Source organism: Teleopsis dalmanni, chromosome 2 (genome assembly GCF_002237135.1).
Source record: "Teleopsis dalmanni isolate 2A chromosome 2, ASM223713v2, whole genome shotgun sequence".
NCBI classification, from domain to species: Eukaryota; Metazoa; Arthropoda; class Insecta; order Diptera; family Diopsidae; genus Teleopsis; species Teleopsis dalmanni.
In genome coordinates this window covers 28,912,282-28,933,344 of record NC_051847.1, presented here as the reverse complement: position 1 = coordinate 28,933,344, position 21,063 = coordinate 28,912,282, and the positions used below count along the sequence as shown (strand labels likewise).

General features: G+C 28.7%; 1 protein-coding gene across 2 annotated transcripts in view; it reads left to right on the top strand.

The window, feature by feature from the left end:
* Positions 1-20,302, top strand: part of LOC119677154 (oxysterol-binding protein-related protein 9) — a 34,301-nt gene extending 13,999 nt beyond the window's left edge. Inside the window, exons 6-16 of one of the 2 annotated variants that reach the window (XM_038088421.1) lie at positions 1,416-1,632; positions 5,283-5,397; positions 16,427-16,855; positions 16,923-17,074; positions 17,675-17,776; positions 17,835-18,009; positions 18,352-18,487; positions 18,552-18,638; positions 19,302-19,423; positions 19,523-19,628; positions 19,802-20,302. In XM_038088421.1, the coding sequence (XP_037944349.1) occupies positions 1,416-1,632; positions 5,283-5,397; positions 16,427-16,855; positions 16,923-17,074; positions 17,675-17,776; positions 17,835-18,009; positions 18,352-18,487; positions 18,552-18,638; positions 19,302-19,423; positions 19,523-19,628; positions 19,802-19,888 (1,728 nt within the window). In that variant the 3' untranslated portion in view covers positions 19,889-20,302. Of the gene's footprint in view, positions 1-1,415; positions 1,633-5,282; positions 5,398-11,905; positions 12,075-16,426; positions 16,856-16,922; positions 17,075-17,674; positions 17,777-17,834; positions 18,010-18,351; positions 18,488-18,551; positions 18,639-19,301; positions 19,424-19,522; positions 19,629-19,801 lie in introns of those variants that run through there. The other variant, XM_038088422.1, reaches the window with a different exon arrangement.
* Positions 20,303-21,063: the final 761 nt, after the last annotated feature.

Sequence of the window (21,063 nt, the reverse complement as noted above, 5' to 3'; positions counted from 1 at the left end):
TATAAATTAATAGTATATGTCAGATGACGAAAATCTATATATTAATAATATATATAATATATATTCTTTATTTGATTATGTACTATATCACCATGTAATATGCGGGCTAAAAAATGTGGCTTTGTTTGGTTTGGCATATATAAACAACTTATTGTAGCCGCATTTGACTTATCAATATTTTTTTATCCTATATATATATATATCCTATATGATATATGACCTCGTATATTCCTGTATGATGACATATCCACAGCGCCTTTCTTATATAATGATTTGTTGAAACCTCAAAAATTGTATAGTTATAATTATACTTTATCAATTTTATAATCAATAATTGTAGTTAATAATAAATTAATTAGTTAAATAATTAAAATGTTTTAGTAATTTCTTAAGATTAATAACATACTAACGTTATAAAATACTGTGCGGATTAAGCAATTTTTTATAATTATATTTTTAAAGTTTAAAATTGCGCAAAATTGTTTCCAATGGAATTTCAAGTTCAGGGTTGTACTATATATATTTTATTTACTTTTTCAATGTCACACGTGTGAGCTTGTTAAAAATAATACGGAAACTTAAATTCCTTAAAGACCGGTATAAGTAAATGAAAATTGAGTAAAAAATGGGCGTCGAAAAATTGTCATTTTGTGAGTCATGACACCTGTAAGCGTGAATACATTTGACGTCCATTAATAGCCCAGGTGAGCCCAGGTAAAAAACATTAGTATTGTGTTGTGCTGGGAACTTCTTTGGGGACAACAAATGCAAAAACAAGTTTTTAACTTTTGCATTTTTACACAAAACAATCAATAAATTAAACACTTAAGTATTCATTTAGTTCGGAAACAAATTTAAACCTATTGAAGTAATATATCATTTTTTACCGTTCATAAATTAACAACCATTGCGGATAAAGTTATTTTCTTAACAATATTATTTTTAAGTAAAAATTATGTTAAATTATATTACTAAACAAAAGTTAAGTAACACATTTTTATTTATAAAATATAAAATAATTAAGGCCCATATGATGGAAAATAACTTCAGATACTTAATAAAAAATTGTGAATTTTTACACATGTATTTTAAATAAAAATTGCTTTTATACTAGCATTAAATAGTTAATATTCTTCTAAAGAAATAATAAGTAACCGGAATTGCATACGTACAATATAAAACATTATAACAAACATAATCCACATAAATACAGTTATATATACAAACATTACTAGCATTCAGAAACGTTGAATGTATCATTTAGTCACAATAGAGTCGTAATAGTAGAATCGGCCGAATCTCGTGCTAAAATCATTCCTCATTGACTTTTGTTTTTTATTTATTAAATATTGTTAATACAAATAATTATTATATTTTGTCATACTGAAAATAAACTCTAATTTCTTTTATTTCAGGCTATGTTAGATCATATCAAACATTCAATTGTCAATTTACAAATTGCCAAAAATATGGCACATCCAATCAATGGGATCTACAATGGTCCTATCAATACGACAAACTTGCCAACAATATCATCTTCAACGACAATTTTACCACAAACACCAACAAAAATCAAAAGTTTAAAATTGGAAAATATTTGTGACGATGAAGAAGACTCAACAACGGAAAACGGTAAACTAACTTGAAAACATATGTAATTAATTATAATCATAGTATATTAAAAGCTCTGGTAAATAGACACTTTCATAAACAAAGATCTCTCTTAATCGTGCAATATTGTTAGTGTCCAGATTTCATTTTGTGTAGTATGTATATGTACGTAATTTTAAACGGTGAGTTCTCTTAACCAGAGGAAATGATACTCCCGTCAGTTTCCACTTAAGAAAACTTTCACTGTATATTTTATTCTGTAATTCATTATTATATATATTATTACTTTTATATTATTATAATAATAATAGTTAAGAATTATTATTCTAATAATAATAATTATGAGTTCTAAATTATAATAATAATAATAATTAATTATTATAACAATAATAACAAATAATAATAATAATAATAATAATAATAATAATAATAATAATAATAATAATATATACATATATATACATATATATAATAATCTATAATAATAATAATAATAATAATAATAATAATAATAATATATATATATATATATAATAATCTATAGTAATAATATAATAATAATTATTATTATTATAATAATAGTTATGAATTATTATTATAATAATGGTAATTATGAATAATTGTTATATTCATTATCTTATATCATTATATATAACTTCATATAAGTAGTTTATTTAACATACCTGTACTCGTCTAAAGGCGTGGTGTTCTAAAATTACAGTTTAAATACATATATATGCTTTATCGTATAAAATAAAAATGAAGAATATTTTAGTTCTGCTGTCTTGTTAAATCTGCTTAAACAGTTCATATAATGTGGTGTATATATAATGCATTAAAACGAACTTAAATAATGAAATAAATTAAACATAAAAAATTACTTTATCAGTAAAATTGTTGCTATTTCATAAATAGATAAAAATAATTTTGAACTTATACTTTCATATGCACAAAGCTTCAAAATGATAGTTTTTCACTGCTTAAATTATTTTTTGTAATTTTTATTTTTTGTAAGTATTTTTAATAACTCTTTTTATTTATTTATTATTTTTTCTCAAAATATCCGCTTGTACAACATCATTGAAATGTTATATTCTTATGCCCACTTATTTTTCGAAGTCAATGTTTTATTAATAAAAAACTCTCTAAACTTCAAAGATATTCAGTCAACTTATGAAGATGTTTTCGATTCTGTAATGGACGGTATTGAATATGGCATTGTTTGTGATGTCGAAATAGTTCAATTCGAAGACCTTAGACACTTACCATCTATCATATCCGATGGTAAGTAGGTAACATTAGGTGGTTGTAGTGTTTTGCATCAAGATTTGCAATAAAAAATTGATAAGAAATTGAATATCATTGAATTTATAAAAAAATAATACACTATTGTTGTATATATGCTGCATTAAAAGTATGAGAAAAACAGATTTATACTTTTAGTAAAAAATATTTGAAGTTAATCACTAACTAAAAGAAAAATAAATATGTTAGATTTACCTCATATACAACTAATACCAAGTAGTTAGTATTATTTAATTATAATTTTAACTTTATGATTTCGAGTAAAAAAATAGACTAGCCTAAATGTTATCTACTTTAAAACCAAAAAATGTAGATTGTAATATATAGTTCAATTGAAAAATGTTAGTTGTAATTTATAGTTCAATTAGTTTAGTCCCTTTTCAATGCAAATATTTTGATAATAACTCAATTTTCTTTCCTAGAACCTAACTTGTATGATAGCTAAATATGGAACTGGTTGGGCCTCGCTTCCTAAATAATTAGCGGAATTTTTCGGCAGTATTAACTTGCGATAAGCACCTTCACTCCTGCATAATAATAATAAAGAATAGACGTGAAACTTGCCCAACAGCCGGTACTGCGGCCAGAAGAGTCCTATTGTACCAGTTTCACTATTGATTAAACAAAGCCCCTTAAAGCTTTGTGTATAAAGTCTAGAACTAAATCTAGAGAAGAGTTCTTAATCTGCTCTGGTGATAGAAATTCTTTATGAAACAGGTTTCTTCTGTGCGTTATTAAAGCTGGATAGTCACAAAGAATGTGCATGGTCGTTTCTCATCTTTGAGGCATAATCTGCATTCCGAGTTAACAGATAATTATAGTTTATGAAGGTGATATTTCAAACCATAATGACCTGTAATGAAACCCGTTATCAACCTTAAATTACATTTTGAGAATTTAAAAATGTCTTTGTAGGAGTACGGTGTTATCAGTGCTTTGCTTTACCTGAGTCCTGGAAAGTTTACACAGTACTCCAGCCGCATATGATTTTCCATTTCCTTGATAATCTGTTTTGTACTGGCCCAGTTTATTCCACAAAAGGATTGAGGGCCTATAAAAACAGTTTTTGATGCAGTTCTGGCTAGCTCATCAACTTTTTCATTTCCCAAAACTCTCTTCTGGCCCGGAACCCAGTAAAGGCTTACATTATTCCGAGCTGCAAGTGATTGCAGAAGCTCGTAACACTCTAGGACCTGTTTTGATTTGAAACTTCAAGAAGAAAGAGCTTTAAGAGCAGCCTGGCTTACTACATACTCATAGTGATACCGATTATGTTTCAAATCGCGTTTTTAAACGCTAATAACATACAATAAGAACCTTCAATATTCATTGTTTCATGATTCTGTTCTCGACGGCATTTTTATAGCTATTCTCTTCTAATAAAGTCTGCGAACAAAAACTTAGAACAGCAAAAACTATAGGTATATACCTTACTAAAGGCATGGTTCCGTTACATGTTGAAGAGTTGAAAAATCTTCAGTTTATAATGCAAACATTCACCTATTTCAAACTTGTCGAAAACTTCAACTCCAATCATTAAGATATCCTCAATTTTTGAAATTATTTTTATGTTCATACTACGAGCAGTATTCTTAACCCAATTGCTCTTTAGCTTTACCTAACGATAACGCCTAGTTTCCTAATAAAATGGCAAGGTTTGAGAATATCGTTACCCTAACAATTTTTTTTTGAGATTTCCCTTCTCTTAGTGATTTAATTTTCCTATCTGGTGTTTGTAATATATGTTTGTTAAACATTTCACATCAGTTTCTTACAGTTTTTTGGAATTCACGAAAAATGACTATCCACGAATAATAGCTGAGGTCGTAAATATCGTTCGTATCGTAGTTCAGGTCTCTCTAGATGTGAGCAATATTCCAATTTCAAATCTATGCAATAATAATCAATTTAATTAGTATCCATGTTTTAGAAATTAATAATGCGTACATAAAGTACATATATATGTATATAAATCCAATTAGTTTTTTTTTTTATTTAACTTAAAAATCAGGACTAACATTCATTTTGCACGAAAAATTGACATGACACTCATGTCATGGTATTTTATATCAATTTTTCGTGCGAAATTGATGTTAATTCTAGGCTTAATGAGAAAATCTAAAATATCTTTTACTTAAAAATTAAATCTATTTCTTATATCTTCAATATGTATAATAAATATTCTAAATTAAATAAAATTATCTGTAATTATAATCTCAATTTTAACAGTTACTAATTCAAATTTCACGTTTTAGTTATTTTTATTTCATTTATTCTTAATATTTTATATATTTCTTATATTAATTTTATTGTTTTAAATTAAATTAAATACATATAATTAACACATTAATGTTTTTCTTATTTAGTTACGACAGCACCCCTTGCATTTGTGGTACCAGAAACATCTTATTCCAGCAGTGAAGGCGAGGACGACTTTTACGATGCAAACGATGATCCATTCACAAATTCGCCTGTTAGCTGGTAAGTATTTTTTTATAAATTTTGAAGAGTTAAATCATTGAATTTGATATACATATATTATAAATTTATAATATATTTAATGTATTATTTCTATCCTATAATCCAATAGTTGCTTTTGTTATTAACATGGGTTGGCATTGGTGAACGGACCTACAATCAGTAGTAGAACACACTTTCGACTGCTCCTGTAATCATCTCGAAATACTATTTTATCTCAGTTTTGTTAACTTTAAACAGAAAACAAACAGAACTCTTAAAATCCAATTTTGTTTATCTTAATTAAAATAGAATTAAATATATTTCTGACATGATAATGTACATATTTAAGAGATATTAGTTTCTGTCAAATTAAGTATTAAGTTTTTTGCAGATTTTACTAATACTTTTTACATGTTTTCACGGTAAGGGAAGCAAAATGTCTTCTAATACATATAACTATGTGACAACCACGTTAACTCCTCAACATGTTTCTATACATGTTCAGAGAGGTGAACGGCGCTTAATCGTCTGTGAAAACGAGCGGTTCTGGGGGCCAAACCCGGCAATTCTTACAACCTCTTAAAAAAGTTGGTTTACTACAAAATTTTTATCAGATCTTTGCTTAAAATCTTCTAGAAAACTTTTCATCGTGCATCAAGTATTGGCAAAACCAAGTTTGGATCTGCATATTATAGTCACGTGTTAAGCATTTACTTTTGATCCATAAATAAATCTGTCAGCACACTCAAACTTAACCCCTTTACCTAGACCTAGATGCTTAATATTCGTATACTTTTACATTTTGTTATTATTAAAAGCAACAACGGTTCACTTCAATCCATTGTGCTGTCTCTAGAGAGTTTTGTGATCTAGTCTGGATAAATCAAGACTATTGCTAAACTTAGCAATGTTCCACATTCGAGACATCATTCGGTATATTCTAAGTTGAATTGAGGTACTTATTTCGTTTTCGAGCAATCGCAAGGTATGAGCAAATATGGTGTGCGAAAGTTTTACTTTTCTTTTCGCAGAATCTTAGGGACTGGTACACCATCTTTAAAGAACAAGATCATATCCAGTTAAGAAATCAGTGATTAATCTGAGTTCTAATCTGTTAAGATTAAAAACCTAACATATTTGTTAATGAATCGTATGAGCTTTTGGACTGTCTTCTCCAACAGCTTATGATTGATATTTCTAAACACTAAATCAATCTGATAAGTGGACACCTCATAAGTAGGTTCACCTGCTATGGGGAGTATTCTTTACCTACTCACCATCACTTTCCATATGCGATTGTTTTAACAACAAAACTTACAATCCAACCTGTATGATTCGGTATGTGCACTGTTATTGTTTAATATTTTTCTATACTTTACGTTTCGATTTATATTTAGAATTATATACAAATATGTTTAATTTTTCAATTTTTACGATATTTTCTTTATTAATTCTTTATTCTTTTCTTTATTATTAATTCTAAAATTAGTTTTCGTCTTTCTATGCTCTCATGTGGGGTTTTGAAAAGATGTTTTCAATCCATTTTAATGCTGAATATGTGAAATAAAATTTTCTAGTGCGTCGCAAATTTCTCACCATTTCATAAATATTTAAATGAAAGTGTGCGGTTGCCAAAATTTATTTAATTTCTTTCATGAAATTTAAATAATTAATTAAATAATTTAAAAAGTAATATTACTTAAAGTGGTGTTATCTTAAAGTAATTCGTTGTTAAAGCAAAATTCAACTAAATTTGCTGCAATACTGACTGTATGTATATAAAAATTTATCCTAAAGATAAAAAATATTTGTTATTTTTGTGTGATTCTAATGTCAATTAAATAAATTAAATTTCATTTTGTGAAAGTGGCACTTGAGTCATAAATTATATATGACATACATTGAGAGAAGAACGTCGTCAGCGCGTTTAACATTGCCATGTCATAAAATTAATCGAAATAACAAAAGCCCATGCCTCATACGAATTCCTATTATGTTTCATTGTCCTTTGGATTCATGCTTGATGGGACTTTAATATAAAAATTACTCCTCATTATTGTCGAACACCTACACATGTTAGACAACACTGCCGGCTAATTTTTATCTCAACTTAGGAAGAAATTGTAAACAACGTAAACTGAAAAGCATACGACAATGTTTCCATCTGTTTTGTTCCTTAAAAAAATATTGTTTTGTTTTGGATTATTTGCGGCTTTTATGGAATAATTTGCACATTTTCCTACTTTAAGAGTCTAAGAGTCTTCTTTGTTGATTTGTATTTTGCGTGAAATAGACATGCGCCTTCAAGATACTTATAAAGAGTATATTTCTCTTTACTGAGCTATAAAAATAACAGAAGGTTCATTCATTTCATAATAATTTGAATTATTTTTATATATGGTATAATAGAAATATTATTATATATTTTATTTTGCTTATGTTAATAATTAGTTGTTCTAACGTATAATGATCTTCAATATTTACTATCGGCTTTTTTATATATAACATTACGCGTCATGTCATGCTAATTAAAAATTTTTATATCTTTCAAAATAAAATTAAAATTCTCAAAGGATGCTTTCAATGCTCTAGAGAATGTATAATTTGCTAGCGATGTATAATGTTAGTTTTAGCAAATAAGGATATACAATACTTAACCGTTAAAAAGTATATGGTACACTATATAATATAGTGCTTCAAAGTGTTCGAATATACTCGAGTATAGGTAATTATGACGTTTCAGAGTTCCAAAGTTCATAAGATATTTTTTAATTGATATGTATTAGTGATTATGAAAAGCTATTAATATTTGAGTTAACTATTTAACTTTCAGTTTTCTTAGAAACATTTGTTTTTGAAGTCAAAGTATAGCTTGATAAATTTTATAGAAACCCTTCTTCATCAAAATCAAGTTATTATTTATTTGTAAACTAAATTTAAACATTATTGAATAGAAATCGTTGACATTGAATGCTCTGAATGTTCAAAAGAAGTCATTATTCCGAAGGCAAATGGGCATTAAGCCATTTGAAAGACTATTTACAAAGCGGACATCGTGTTGCTGAATTGTTATTAACTTAATTAAAGCCCCGCCTAATATCTGTATATAATGTTGTTGTTGTAACCCGCCGGGACCTGAAAGCAGATAACATGAAAGGATTACAAGACGAATACATGGGATAATTAATGGAAAAGGTGGGAGTGAGTGTTGGGATGAGGGAAAGGGGAGGGGTGGGAGTAATTTGAAACTAACCAGGATCCAGTCGAAGAAACCTAGCCACTTCAAGGGGACGAGTCCAAAGGTCGATTGGACTTAAATTCTTGTGTGTGTTGGGGCAAGAAAACAGATGGGCACTCCACACCGATGCAGTGTCTGTATATAATAATACCTTTCAGTGTGGAATAAGTCCTCTGCAAATGTGAAAATTTCTTGTATACTTCCAATTCGAAATACTCACAAATTACCAAAACGGATTTTGCTCTCTTTCTTTATTTACTCTCCTTATTAAGCTATTTATTAGATACCTTTTAATCTTAATCAGCAATAAGTTTATATATTGAATAATAATTCAATAAGTAAATTTTCATGGAACTTACTAAGTGAGTTAATCATTAAACTGAATCTACACATCTATATGCTTATACTAAGAAATGGGGATTTTAAACTAGACTGAACCGTAAGCCGAAAACCGAAAAAAAACCGATCACTTTGTTAGAGTAAAAACGGCATCGAACAAAAACAATATATCGATTTATTTAGGTTTACAACCCTGTAGTTCTATATTTGTTTATTCACGTGAATTCCTCATTGGTTGGTTGCAGTAGCAGGCTATCAAATAACTTTCCATGTACCTCAATTAGCGATTTTTTATCGTTTTGTTACCACATTATTCGCAAAAACCTCTAAGATAAGAGAATATAGATTAAATCCATCCCGAATTTAGATAATTTAATAGATCTTTCCTCCTTATCGATGAACAGTCTGATATCAGCTGTGAAAGAAATAACTTCCTAAAAATCTATTTCTTCTGAAAGCCAAAGCAGGGCATCCACAGAAAAAGTGTTTAATGGTTTATTTTTCCTGCAGGTTTTCACAACTTTTGCAGTAAGTATTTTTAGGAATGCGCAAATTTTCTGCGTGGATTCCTTTACACCAATGACCAGAGGGAACTGCAGTAAATGGATAACTCATCAAAAGTTATCCCTTTTGATGAGTTCCCGAGATGCAGTTTTATTATAGGTGGGCCATATTAATCGCAAAGTTGCACTTGTAGTTAGTGCCTTTCATTTGTTATTGGCAAGCTAAAGAAAATAGAGGTAAGTACTTCTCTTAATGGTCTCAAGGGTAACATAAATCGGTACCGCTTGAGACGCATTCAGAGAAGCACCAGAGCGGGTCAGAGCCAGCTTTCTCGTTCCCTTCGATGTTCCTATGTCCAGGAACCCATATAAAGGCGATATTTTCTCGTCGATTAATTCTTTATATTTATATTCTTTATATTTTTATATATTAAAAACCGTGGTCTCTTTATGGTGCGAAAATTCCTACTCTTGTGGTACTATAAGCGTTATTTTTAATTGCAATTCATAAATAAAGCAAAATAAAACACTTTTATACATTAAGACCGAAAAGTTTTCGGAAATTCTCATTTAAAATTCGCGCGCTGTATATTTTTCGATATTTTAAGTTTATGTAGTTTGGCAGCAATTAAGGACAATTACTATGCAAAAAATGAGAGCGATCTGTCAGACAGTTCGTTTACGGCAGCTGTTGAAACCAGTTCACCTCAGTAGTGCGTTGCGAAAAAACAATGGAAAAAAATATTGAACAAAGAGTTTGCATCAAATTTTGTGTTTCGAACGAAATTTCGTGTGCAGAATCGTTGCGAATGCTACAAAAGGCTTATGGGGAATCAGTTTTATCGAAAACTCAAGTTTATGAGTGGTACAAAGCCTTTTCAGGACGGTCGTACGACCGTCGAAGACATTTCGCAACGCACTACTGAGGTGAACTGGTTTCAACAGCTGCCGTAAACGAACTGTCTGACAGATCGCGCTCATTTTTGGCATAGTAATTAATGACAGTGCTGCCAAACTACATAAACTTAAAATATCGAAAAATATACAGCGCGCGAATTTTAAATGAGAATTTCCGAAAACTTTTCAGTCTTAATGTATACAGAAACTAGCGTCTTTATTTATATCTTTCTTTAAAATAATATTTTACTAATTATCTTTATTATTTTGTCATATTTGTCGCTTAATTCGTTTATGGTGCTGCCACAGTACTGCTACGCTGTTATTCCGTAATTCATTTCTTAGCCATTCGTATAGATTAAGATATTGTAATTTGTTTGAAAGTTTATTCTTTTCCATTCTTTTCTTGACGAGAATATTGTCTGAACATTTTTTTCAAAGCCTAAGCATAGATACAGATAATTCAATGTCATCTTATACAGACAGTTTGGCACTGCACCTAGAAATTATTTTCATCTGTTATTTAAATTTTAATAAATGAAAGTTAAAACTAGAACCGACACATAAAAGTATATCGGTTTATTTCGCTTTAGCCGATCCGATTCAAGACCCTATTTTGATGTAATAATGTTTTGTAATATTTTTTCCATTATATTTTTTTTTTACTTTAATCGTAACAAAAAAATTTCCGATTTAAAACCCTGTCTAAATGTAATAATGTTTTGTAATAACACAAATACCGAAAGTAGTGCAAAACCGGAACCGTTCCATTATATTTTTTTTAACTTTAACCGTTTCGAAAAAATTTCCTATTTAAAACCCTGTCTAGATGTAATAGTGTTTTGTGAAAACTTAAATACCGAAAGTAGTGCACAACACCAGTTCTCTTAAAAGCAGTCAATAAATGCGGTTACTCATTTTTCCATCTCTGCTCCCTAAAATATGCAAATAATTTAGAATAATGTTTACTTGTAACCAAGAGTGAAATCCTGCAGTGCATTCTTCAAACATCGCCTGACAGTTTCGGTTTTGATTTAATTCGAATATATACGTAAAATGCATATAAATATTTGTAGTGCAATAAAGTGCTTCCATTTTAATAAATATACCCACGTTTTTACGGCAATTTAAATAGAAAAATAATCTAATAAAATCGATGCTATAAAATAATATTTTGAGTTTACGGTGAAGTTGAAAATTATAAATATCTTTAAAGTTACAAACTTCCACGAGTTTCATCGTTTGATTTTGTTGTGTTGTGACGCAGTAACCTATGACGTCTCGTGTGACATGCTCCCGTCCTCCACGCTGTCAGGCAACCCGGACTACTGCCAATCTTTTTTAATATTTAATCATTCTGCCGCATTAAAAATTTCAATTGCTTTACCGAAAATTATGCAAAAGTATCTTCTATTGTCGATTGCGGATCGCTGGTATGAGTGGCCACGAAAGCATTTCTGCAATTAAAAAATTCATTTCATAACTTAAATTGAAGTATATAAATTTCTAGGATGCCAACTTTTTAATTAAATTCGATTTTCGATTTTCAATTTTATTTGATTAAATGTGTGTCCAACCGGCTGCTGTATATTGAATTCAATATATCCTCGTATCCTCGTGTAGTCAAAGCTACACACATTTCTGCCTTCTACCCGTTCAAGTAGAAATACGAATTTAAGTTTAAAAATGTTTAAGAAATGGGTACGTCGTGTAAGTTTAAGGTAAGCACCACTTCAAGTAGAACCTCAGTTCATAAATTGATTTTAAGTGTGCGTAAGTATTTGAGTTTTTGTTTTGTGCAGCGTTTGCTTGACATTTGTAAGAACAAGGATCAGCATCTGAACGCAGAGCAATCTAGATATTAAGCACTATGTCCTTTGGCACTTAAATAGTTTGCTATTTGTGTAACTTTTAATCTAAGATACTTTCGTTTTTATACGAGTATGTGCTTTCACTTCGATGTATTAGTGAAGCGAAAGTTAGATTCAATCAATCATGTACACATTCAACATTTGCTATGATTTAACTTTCAATTGAATTTTAAAAATTTATTTATGAAAATTTATTTAGTACAAGTTTTAATATACAACACAATTAATTAATTAAAACAGTTAAAGGTTAAACATTTTAAATATGAGACTTAAGCAAAACAAAAATTTAATCCATAACTTCAAAAATAAAATATCATCATCTGTAAGTCGGTAAGAGTTAAAATGTACTAAGGTGAACACCCAATTGTGCTTGAATAGCATATACATTCATTATTTTGATCCTTAATAATCTTACATTAATTAAACTCATTATATTTAATAATACTACTTATATGTGACAATAACAGTGTTGTTTATCGTGGGTACCTGCCATGAAGGCTTAAGACCTCTACGAACACATATATCAAGATAATGCGCCGATAAACGACCCATTGAAAATTCTAATGAATTTCCGCCAGTTCCAATGAAGTTATGTGTTTTGTACATAATTTCCTCCTTGGTAAGGAGTGAGGCCTACCAATATCTCTGCTAAACTTATATGTGACAATCTACAAATAAACATACTGTTTGATGAGATTGTAAGGATATCATTTGTTGTAAACGACAACTAACATCGACCGGATTGCTAAATGCGAGAGCTGTTGTATTTCATCATCACAATACTAGATTAAGTTAGGTTTAAAAGACTGACATTTGTCAGTATTTCCACTCGGAAATATATATTGTCCATTGTGATGCCCTCAAAAATTATGCGGTAGATGAGAGTTGCTAACCTTTGTTAACCTTGTTAAACCATTTGGTCTTCCATCGCAATACTAAACCACACACATCTTTGATAGCTTAAGACAAGCTGTCCCTGACTGGGCTTATATATCTTGTTTGGTATCATTTGTTATAACCAACAGTCACCTAGACCAGAATTGATAAAAAAAGATGTTTGTCATTATGACTTGACTTAAAACTTGACTTATGGTATTAGATAATTTTAAAAATCAATAATGAAGATCACTTTTCGCAGTCTTTCATTCAAAAAATATATAAATTCTGATTTATGCCAACACTGAACTGAAATCAATTATTAAAAATAAGTATAGGTAGTGAGTTATCTATTATTTTTAATCTGAAAGCTATAAATAGTTTACAATACTATTTATATAGCTGCTTTCTGAAATCAGCTTCGCAGATAATTCTATATAAAATATTTGTTTTTTTGTTTTATATTAAATCAATTTCCATGATAGATCACCATCGAAATATATCTGAGAAAATGTCGTCACAGGAAATCTATTTTGTCGCAATATATCTTAATCTCTATTAATATGAATCATTAATATGAACTTTAAATATTATTGTAATTATTATTATTATTGTAATATTGTTAAATATTATATTATTGTAATATTTAAATATTATTGTGATTCCAACTCGTTACCTTTTACTAGTTAATAATTCAAATAATAGACGTTTACATACATTAAGACCGAAAAGTTTTCGGAAATTCTCATTTAAAATTCGCGCGCTGTATATTTTTCGATATTTTAAGTTTATGTAGTTTGGCAGCACTGTCCTTAATTACTATGCCAAAAATGAGCGCGATCTGTCAGACAGTTCGTTTACGGCAGCTGTTGAAACCAGTTCACCTCAGTAGTGCGTTGCGAAAAAAACAATGGAAAAAAATATTGAACAAAGAGTTTGCATCAAATTTTGTGTTTCGAACGAAATTTCGTGTGCAGAATCGTTGCGAATGCTACAAAAGGCTTATGGGGAATCAGTTTTATCGAAAACTCAAGTTTATGAGTGGTACAAAGCCTTTCAGGACGGTCGTACGACCGTCGAAGACATTTCGCAACGCACTACTGAGGTGAACTGGTTTCAACAGCTGCCGTAAACGAACTGTCTGACAGATCGCGCTCATTTTTGGCATAGTAATTGTCCTTAATTGCTGCCAAACTACATAAACTTAAAATATCGAAAAATATACAGCGCGCGAATTTTAAATGAGAATTTCCGAAAACTTTTCAGTCTTAATGTACATTATGAATGTATTACTTATAATAAACCCAATACTTTGTTTTGACAGTTGATTAAATAAAAAATTATACAAATAAATTTAGTTTAACGTTTAGGTATCAGGCTTTACGTTATATTACTCTATTCATTTACAATTTAATATTTATTCATTATAGTAAACACAATGAATATACAGTAATCCCCTCTATAACGCGATACCCTTATAAAGCGTTTTCATATTACGCGATTTCAATCCCCAGTTGAACAAGGCATTCCCTCATGTAACGCGGGGATTTGTACAGTTCATAATTAGGTTCGCATACCTTTGCACGTGTTTGTATAAGGGGTATACGGGAATACCCCTATAACGCGTTTTCCTATAACGCGGAACCAATCTATCGCGTTATATGGGGACTATATATATAAATATATATACATATATGGCTTTATGACTTTATACATATAAGACTTTACACTTTTATTAATAAATAAATATATAAATGATTAAATAAAAATTTATATTAAAAAGTTTAATTAAACTTTAGGTATTATATTGTTTATTACTCTATTAATGTTCAAGTAATTAAAATATATATTCAATATATAAAAATAAATGAATATATATAAAGAACAAACATATTTATTTAAAGATAAAATAAAAATAAACATGGTACTAGCTCCGACCGGAGCAGACCACTGCCACCAGATTGATCTTTTGTGCTACATCTGACCCTAACCGAACAAATTTATTTATATATAAATGATTAAATAAAATATTTTATAATCTTTATGTGCTTAGGTATTAGTTGCTTAATTACTCTATTAATTGATACATCCTCATTATATTAAAATAAAAAGTATTTACATAAATGTTTATATAGAAGAACATATACATTTATTTATAAATAAAAATGTATATAAGTAAATATTTATTTAATTTTAAAAAGTGTGCACAATTTTGTGTAAAATTTAAGAGAAAAAACACAAAAATAAATTTATATAATTATTTTTAAAGTTTGAAAAAAATGTGTACCATTTAAAATCATGATAGATAGAAAAATAGGTGTAACCTCAACTGCACCCTTGCCACTTCAAGTATTTCAACGCATTCTCCCATCGTTCATACTCATACACAATATACTATAATATATTACGTACAGAATAGACGAGAAGACGGATAGGCGGTTAAACTAGCAAACAAACTCTCCATCTCCATCTCATTGACTTTTTATGACACATCCTAATTTACAATTCCCATGGCGCTGCTGCAGCATCACATAATTCTTTTGTGCCGTCCTGAAAGCCTTGAACACTAATGGCACTATTTTGCTTTTGTTTAAGCGTGTCGGCATTTCATAATTTTTCTAAATAGAAATGTGTAGTTTAACCCGCATTCATAATACAGCTCACACTCACTTCAAGCATTTAAGAAAGATAAAAAATTCATTTCACTTGAACTGTGGAAGGAAGCTCAGAAAAGTTGAACAAAAAAGAATTGTAGATTTGTTTAAAATTCATAATCCGTTTTGGGAGAAATATAAAGCAAGTGCCTACTTGCCAGCAAATCCAACTAAAACTATCCAAAGCAATGCCCTCAGCAATCAAAGTTTCTGTCCAAGAAATTCATTGTAAGCCTTTTATGCAAATTAGATATGAAATCTATGTAAATCCATGTGCGTTTGCTGCTGGATCGCCTAGGATTATTAACAACATTTTCATGCGTACCACCTAATTTCATATGCAAGCCCCTACACTTCCCACAATCGCGCCCTCTCAGTAGTTTGATGCGTTGTTCATATTTTGCACAGATTTTGTCCTACTTTACATAGAGAAGCCCTCAGAGAAGTCAACAAAAAAAAAAAAATGACAAAAGCAAGGAAATTGTTATGAATATTGTGTGGCTATAACAAGTATAAATGGTATTTGCTAATGTGTTACTAGATACCAGCTATTAGCACATCACTTTCCGTTTCCTGTTGCGTACATAGTTATTAACATCGTCATACAGATCAGATTTTATCTATTAACGCATTTATCATAATTTATGTAATTGTATTATTGTGTGCTTCCAGCGCAACGCGTGGCTTCTCAGTGGAGACATCACCCACAAATGAAAATCCACCAGAATCGCAGATGACCACAACTACAGCCACAGCAACGGTAAACAAAAAAGTTCCGCCAGCTTTAAGTGAAATCGATGAGTTTCAAACTGCTTCGAGCACTTTGTCAAACTATCAAAATGATTTTGACTCCCCACGCACGAGTGAAAGTAGAGCATATCGTAGTTATGATGGTTCGATAGATTATGATGCACTATATGAAGAGGAGGAGGATACTAGCATTAGTATGGAGGCGCATGGTTCTATGATTTCTCATTTATTGTCTCAGGTAAAAATTGGCATGGATTTAACAAAAGTAGTATTGCCAACTTTTATATTGGAACGACGTTCATTACTGGAAATGTATGCCGATTATTTTGCACATCCTGATTTATTCTTAAAGTAAGGCTTTATCTTAAATGAGTTGTGTTTTTGGTATGGTTTTAATTGAAATTTTGTTAACTTACAGAATTGCGGAACTTGATAGTCCGCGCGATCGTATAGTACAAGTTTGCCGTTGGTATTTGAGTGCCTATCATGCCGGCCGCAAGAGTGCGGTAGCAAAGAAACCTTACAATCCAATTTTAGGAGAAATCTTTCAATGCTATTGGGATATACCAGGTATGACAGATATACTTTAAATTGTTGTATAAATATTTAGTTATTCAGTTAGGGAACCTTACAAAACTATATCTCATTTAATAATGCTAATACGTACTAATAAGTCATGAATTATGTGTTGGCAAAGAAAGCCTGAATGGAAACTTATTATATCTACTTAAATAAAAGTAAAAGTAATCAAGAACACATATCGGATACGTATCTGTAACATATTTCCAACATTGCCTTTCAAAATATTTCAACTTATTTATATTTATTGAAATTAGTTTTAATGTATCCATATATCAAAATGGTATCTGTAATATCTTACTTAGATCTATCCAAATAAATTTTATAAATAAATTCGCGTACGAATAAGTAATATCGCGTATCGAAATGGTGTAGTTAATATAACTGATATTAATATTGTAAAATAATTTACATCACAAATGAGTAAGAAGTTCACGTATTAGAGTTGACAGACGCGGTCTTTACACGAGTACGGCTATTATCTTAGGTTAAGCAGACATTATCTGTATTTCTGTTATAAATATATCTTAAAAATGTTTATCACACGCTTTTTATAAAATAATAATAATAATCGTTTTAATATTCATATAGGTGAGTCTACAGAATGTACAGAAGTATCGGATGGGCCTGTACCGTGGTGTCGTCAAAATCAATTGACTTTTCTGGCTGAGCAAGTTTCGCATCATCCTCCAAGTATGTCATTAATAAGTTACATAAATAATTTTTAAAATTATTTTGTTATTTTTTACAGTATCTGCTTTCTATGCTGAGCATGTCAACAAAAAAATACAGTTTTGTGCGCACGTATGGACAAAGTCGAAATTTTTGGGACTATCGGTTGGTGTACATAACATTGGTGAAGGTATTGTTACCTTAATAGAACGTAGCGAACAGTATTATGTTAACTTTCCAAATGGATACGGCAGGTAAAAAATGGATACGAATGATAAAAGTTTTTAGCTGATTTTTATTTATTTAATGGTAATAAATAATAATAACTGTAACTATAAATAATAATAACTTGACAAGTTATTCTGTCAGTAAACGAGTCCAATACCTCTATATAGTTTCCGTTGAAACGAATGAAGTCAAGGTTTTTCAACCAAGATATATTGTTAGATTTATAATACTCATAAAATGCCCTACGATTTTGTCTCCAGAAATACGACAAAATATTTCATTGGTCACAGTGTACCAAAAGTGTTCCTTTTTTTCCTTAATCCTAAAATTGGAATCATTTTAAAAATAATAAATGTCTACGTTTCTAGATCCATATTAACAGTACCTTGGATTGAGCTAGGTGGCTCTGTTGAAATACGTTGTCCACAAACCAATTACTATGCTAATGTTGAGTTTTTAACAAAACCATTTTATGGTGGCAAAAGGAATAAAGTAACAGCCGAAGTAAATATTTAAAATTGTTATAAACAAAATCAAAATATTTATTAACAAAATTTATTTTTATTAGATTTATGCACCAAACGAAAAGAAACCTTTTCTCTCTATCGCTGGCGAATGGAGTGGACTTATGGAAGCTAAATGGCATGATAAAAATGTAATTTCAATAATTCTAATTATATTCAAATATTTTTTTATGTAATAATTGTGTTTTTGTATTAATATTGTTAACGTAATGCTATTTTATGTTTCAGTAAATTTAATTTTCCATATTTTATTATATATTATTGTTACATATATTATATTAATTAATGTTTGATATATATATACTATATGTTTACTATATTTTAAATGCCAACTTTACTACACATGCAATGCCAACTTTATTCCCATCCTTCATAAACCATAAACATTACTACAACTGAAACGATGATGTACACTATATTTGCTATTACATCTAATAAATGTCTCCTAAACACTCCTACTATACTTTATACGATCTGCTTAAATATATAAAATAAGCTTATACTACACTCTTTTTTTACTGTCGTAATCGTAATCGTAATCGTAATCGTGATCGATATTGACTGTCTAACCTGATCGTCGGTTAACGATTGCAGTACTTATCTCTTAAATATTTTGGATAAATTTCTGTTTACTTTGTTTATCTAGAAAATTAAATATAATAATATATATATATTTTGTTTAAATAAAATGTAAATGTTGATGTTTGCTTGTGTGTAGCATTTGTACTATCGCTTTATAATGTAGTATAATAATTCATTAAATGAAAGAATTTGTGTCATTTTTAATTTTCTAGAAAACTGAGGTATTCGTCGACGTAAATCGTATTCCAATATTTAAGAAACAAGTAAGACCAATCATTGAACAAGAAGAACATGAATCAAGACGCGTTTGGAAGGAAGTAACTGCAGGACTCAAGTAAAAAATTATTAATTGTTTTTTGCTAAATAAATTGAATTAAAATTTGTTTTTATATTTATATTTTATAATTCACTAATATATTACATATTTTGTTAGATTTAATGATATCGAAAAGGCAACAAATGCAAAGTGTGAAATAGAGCAGAAACAACGTGAACAGGCAAAGGCGCGTAAGGAAATGGACCAACAATGGGAACATAAGGTATGTGAGCTTATCTACTTCTTTTGATTTCGCACATATAGTAGTTAAATGTATATCTTACTGCATATATATAAAATTACATATAACATATTTTCATATTAAAAATAATATACATAATAAATAAATAAAATTACATATTTAATATTAATACATATTTTTTTTTTAATAAATAGTATTTTAAACCAGTCGCTGAAAATTGGATTTATAAAACTCCACTCTGCAATCGTGTTTATCAACAAGATAAGGAAAACAAAAGATAATAAAAAAAACTGCTATATATCCTTGGACTTTATGTGAAAAAATCGAAATGCCTGCTATTACTTTAACGGTGCACAATATCAAAGCATGACGATAAAAATTAAACGAACGAAACTTACTATAGAAATTTTAATAGTAGAATTACTTTAACACTTTCAATACTAAAATAACAAAAACAAAAGTTCTTATATAGTTGAAATGGAGTTATGTGTATAAAACTAAGTAAAATATGTGGGTTAGGCAATAAATTAATAATGTATTATAAAATAAATATCGAAAGCAATTTGCATATATGTAATAACACAAGTTTTAATAAGATTCACAATAGTTTATATTCTAGAGTTTCAAATGCAATCGATAAAATATAGTTCACAGAATATTTAAAATATTTAAAACATATAAATATTTAAGTATATTATACTCTAATTGACGAGATACTATTAAGTAGTAAACTAAGAAAGATATATATTTTTCATAAAACTATCAATGCTTAATTATAGCAAAAAAATATTAATATTTACTAATCATTTTATTGTACTTTTAATAAGCAAATAACCTTTATTAATATAATTTAATTAAATTTATAGTAAACTTATGTTTTATTATAGTTATGCATATATATATTAAATTTTGTTAAATTTTTTTATGATTTATTTAATATAGCTTTGAAAAATAAATATCGTTATTTTAAAAATTAATTTTATTGTATTATGCTTATATGTATATGTTTCTTATTAAGGTTCAGTGATATAACTAACAATAAAAAACAAAATATAAACTAAATTCTTTATTATGTTTTTTTGTTTTTTAAAATAAAAATTTGTCACAAATATGAAGCTTTAAATTTTATGCTAATATATATTTTATTATTTAATTTTTTAAAAAATATATATTACATATAACAAATACATGCACATATGAAAGCTTTAAAAGTTGTAATTAAATTCGGATTTTTTTTTATATTTTTTTAAATTTATATACAATAAACATTTAAGCACTACAATTGTTATTATTATTTTAAATTTAACTGTTATTTATTATAATATATTGTCTTGAAATTATAAATTATAAGCCAACATATTACAACACTGACTCTAATATGCTTCTTTAAATGAAGGATTTATTTTAATTATTGTTTATTTAATTTTTAAACATTTATATTAAAATTATACTATGA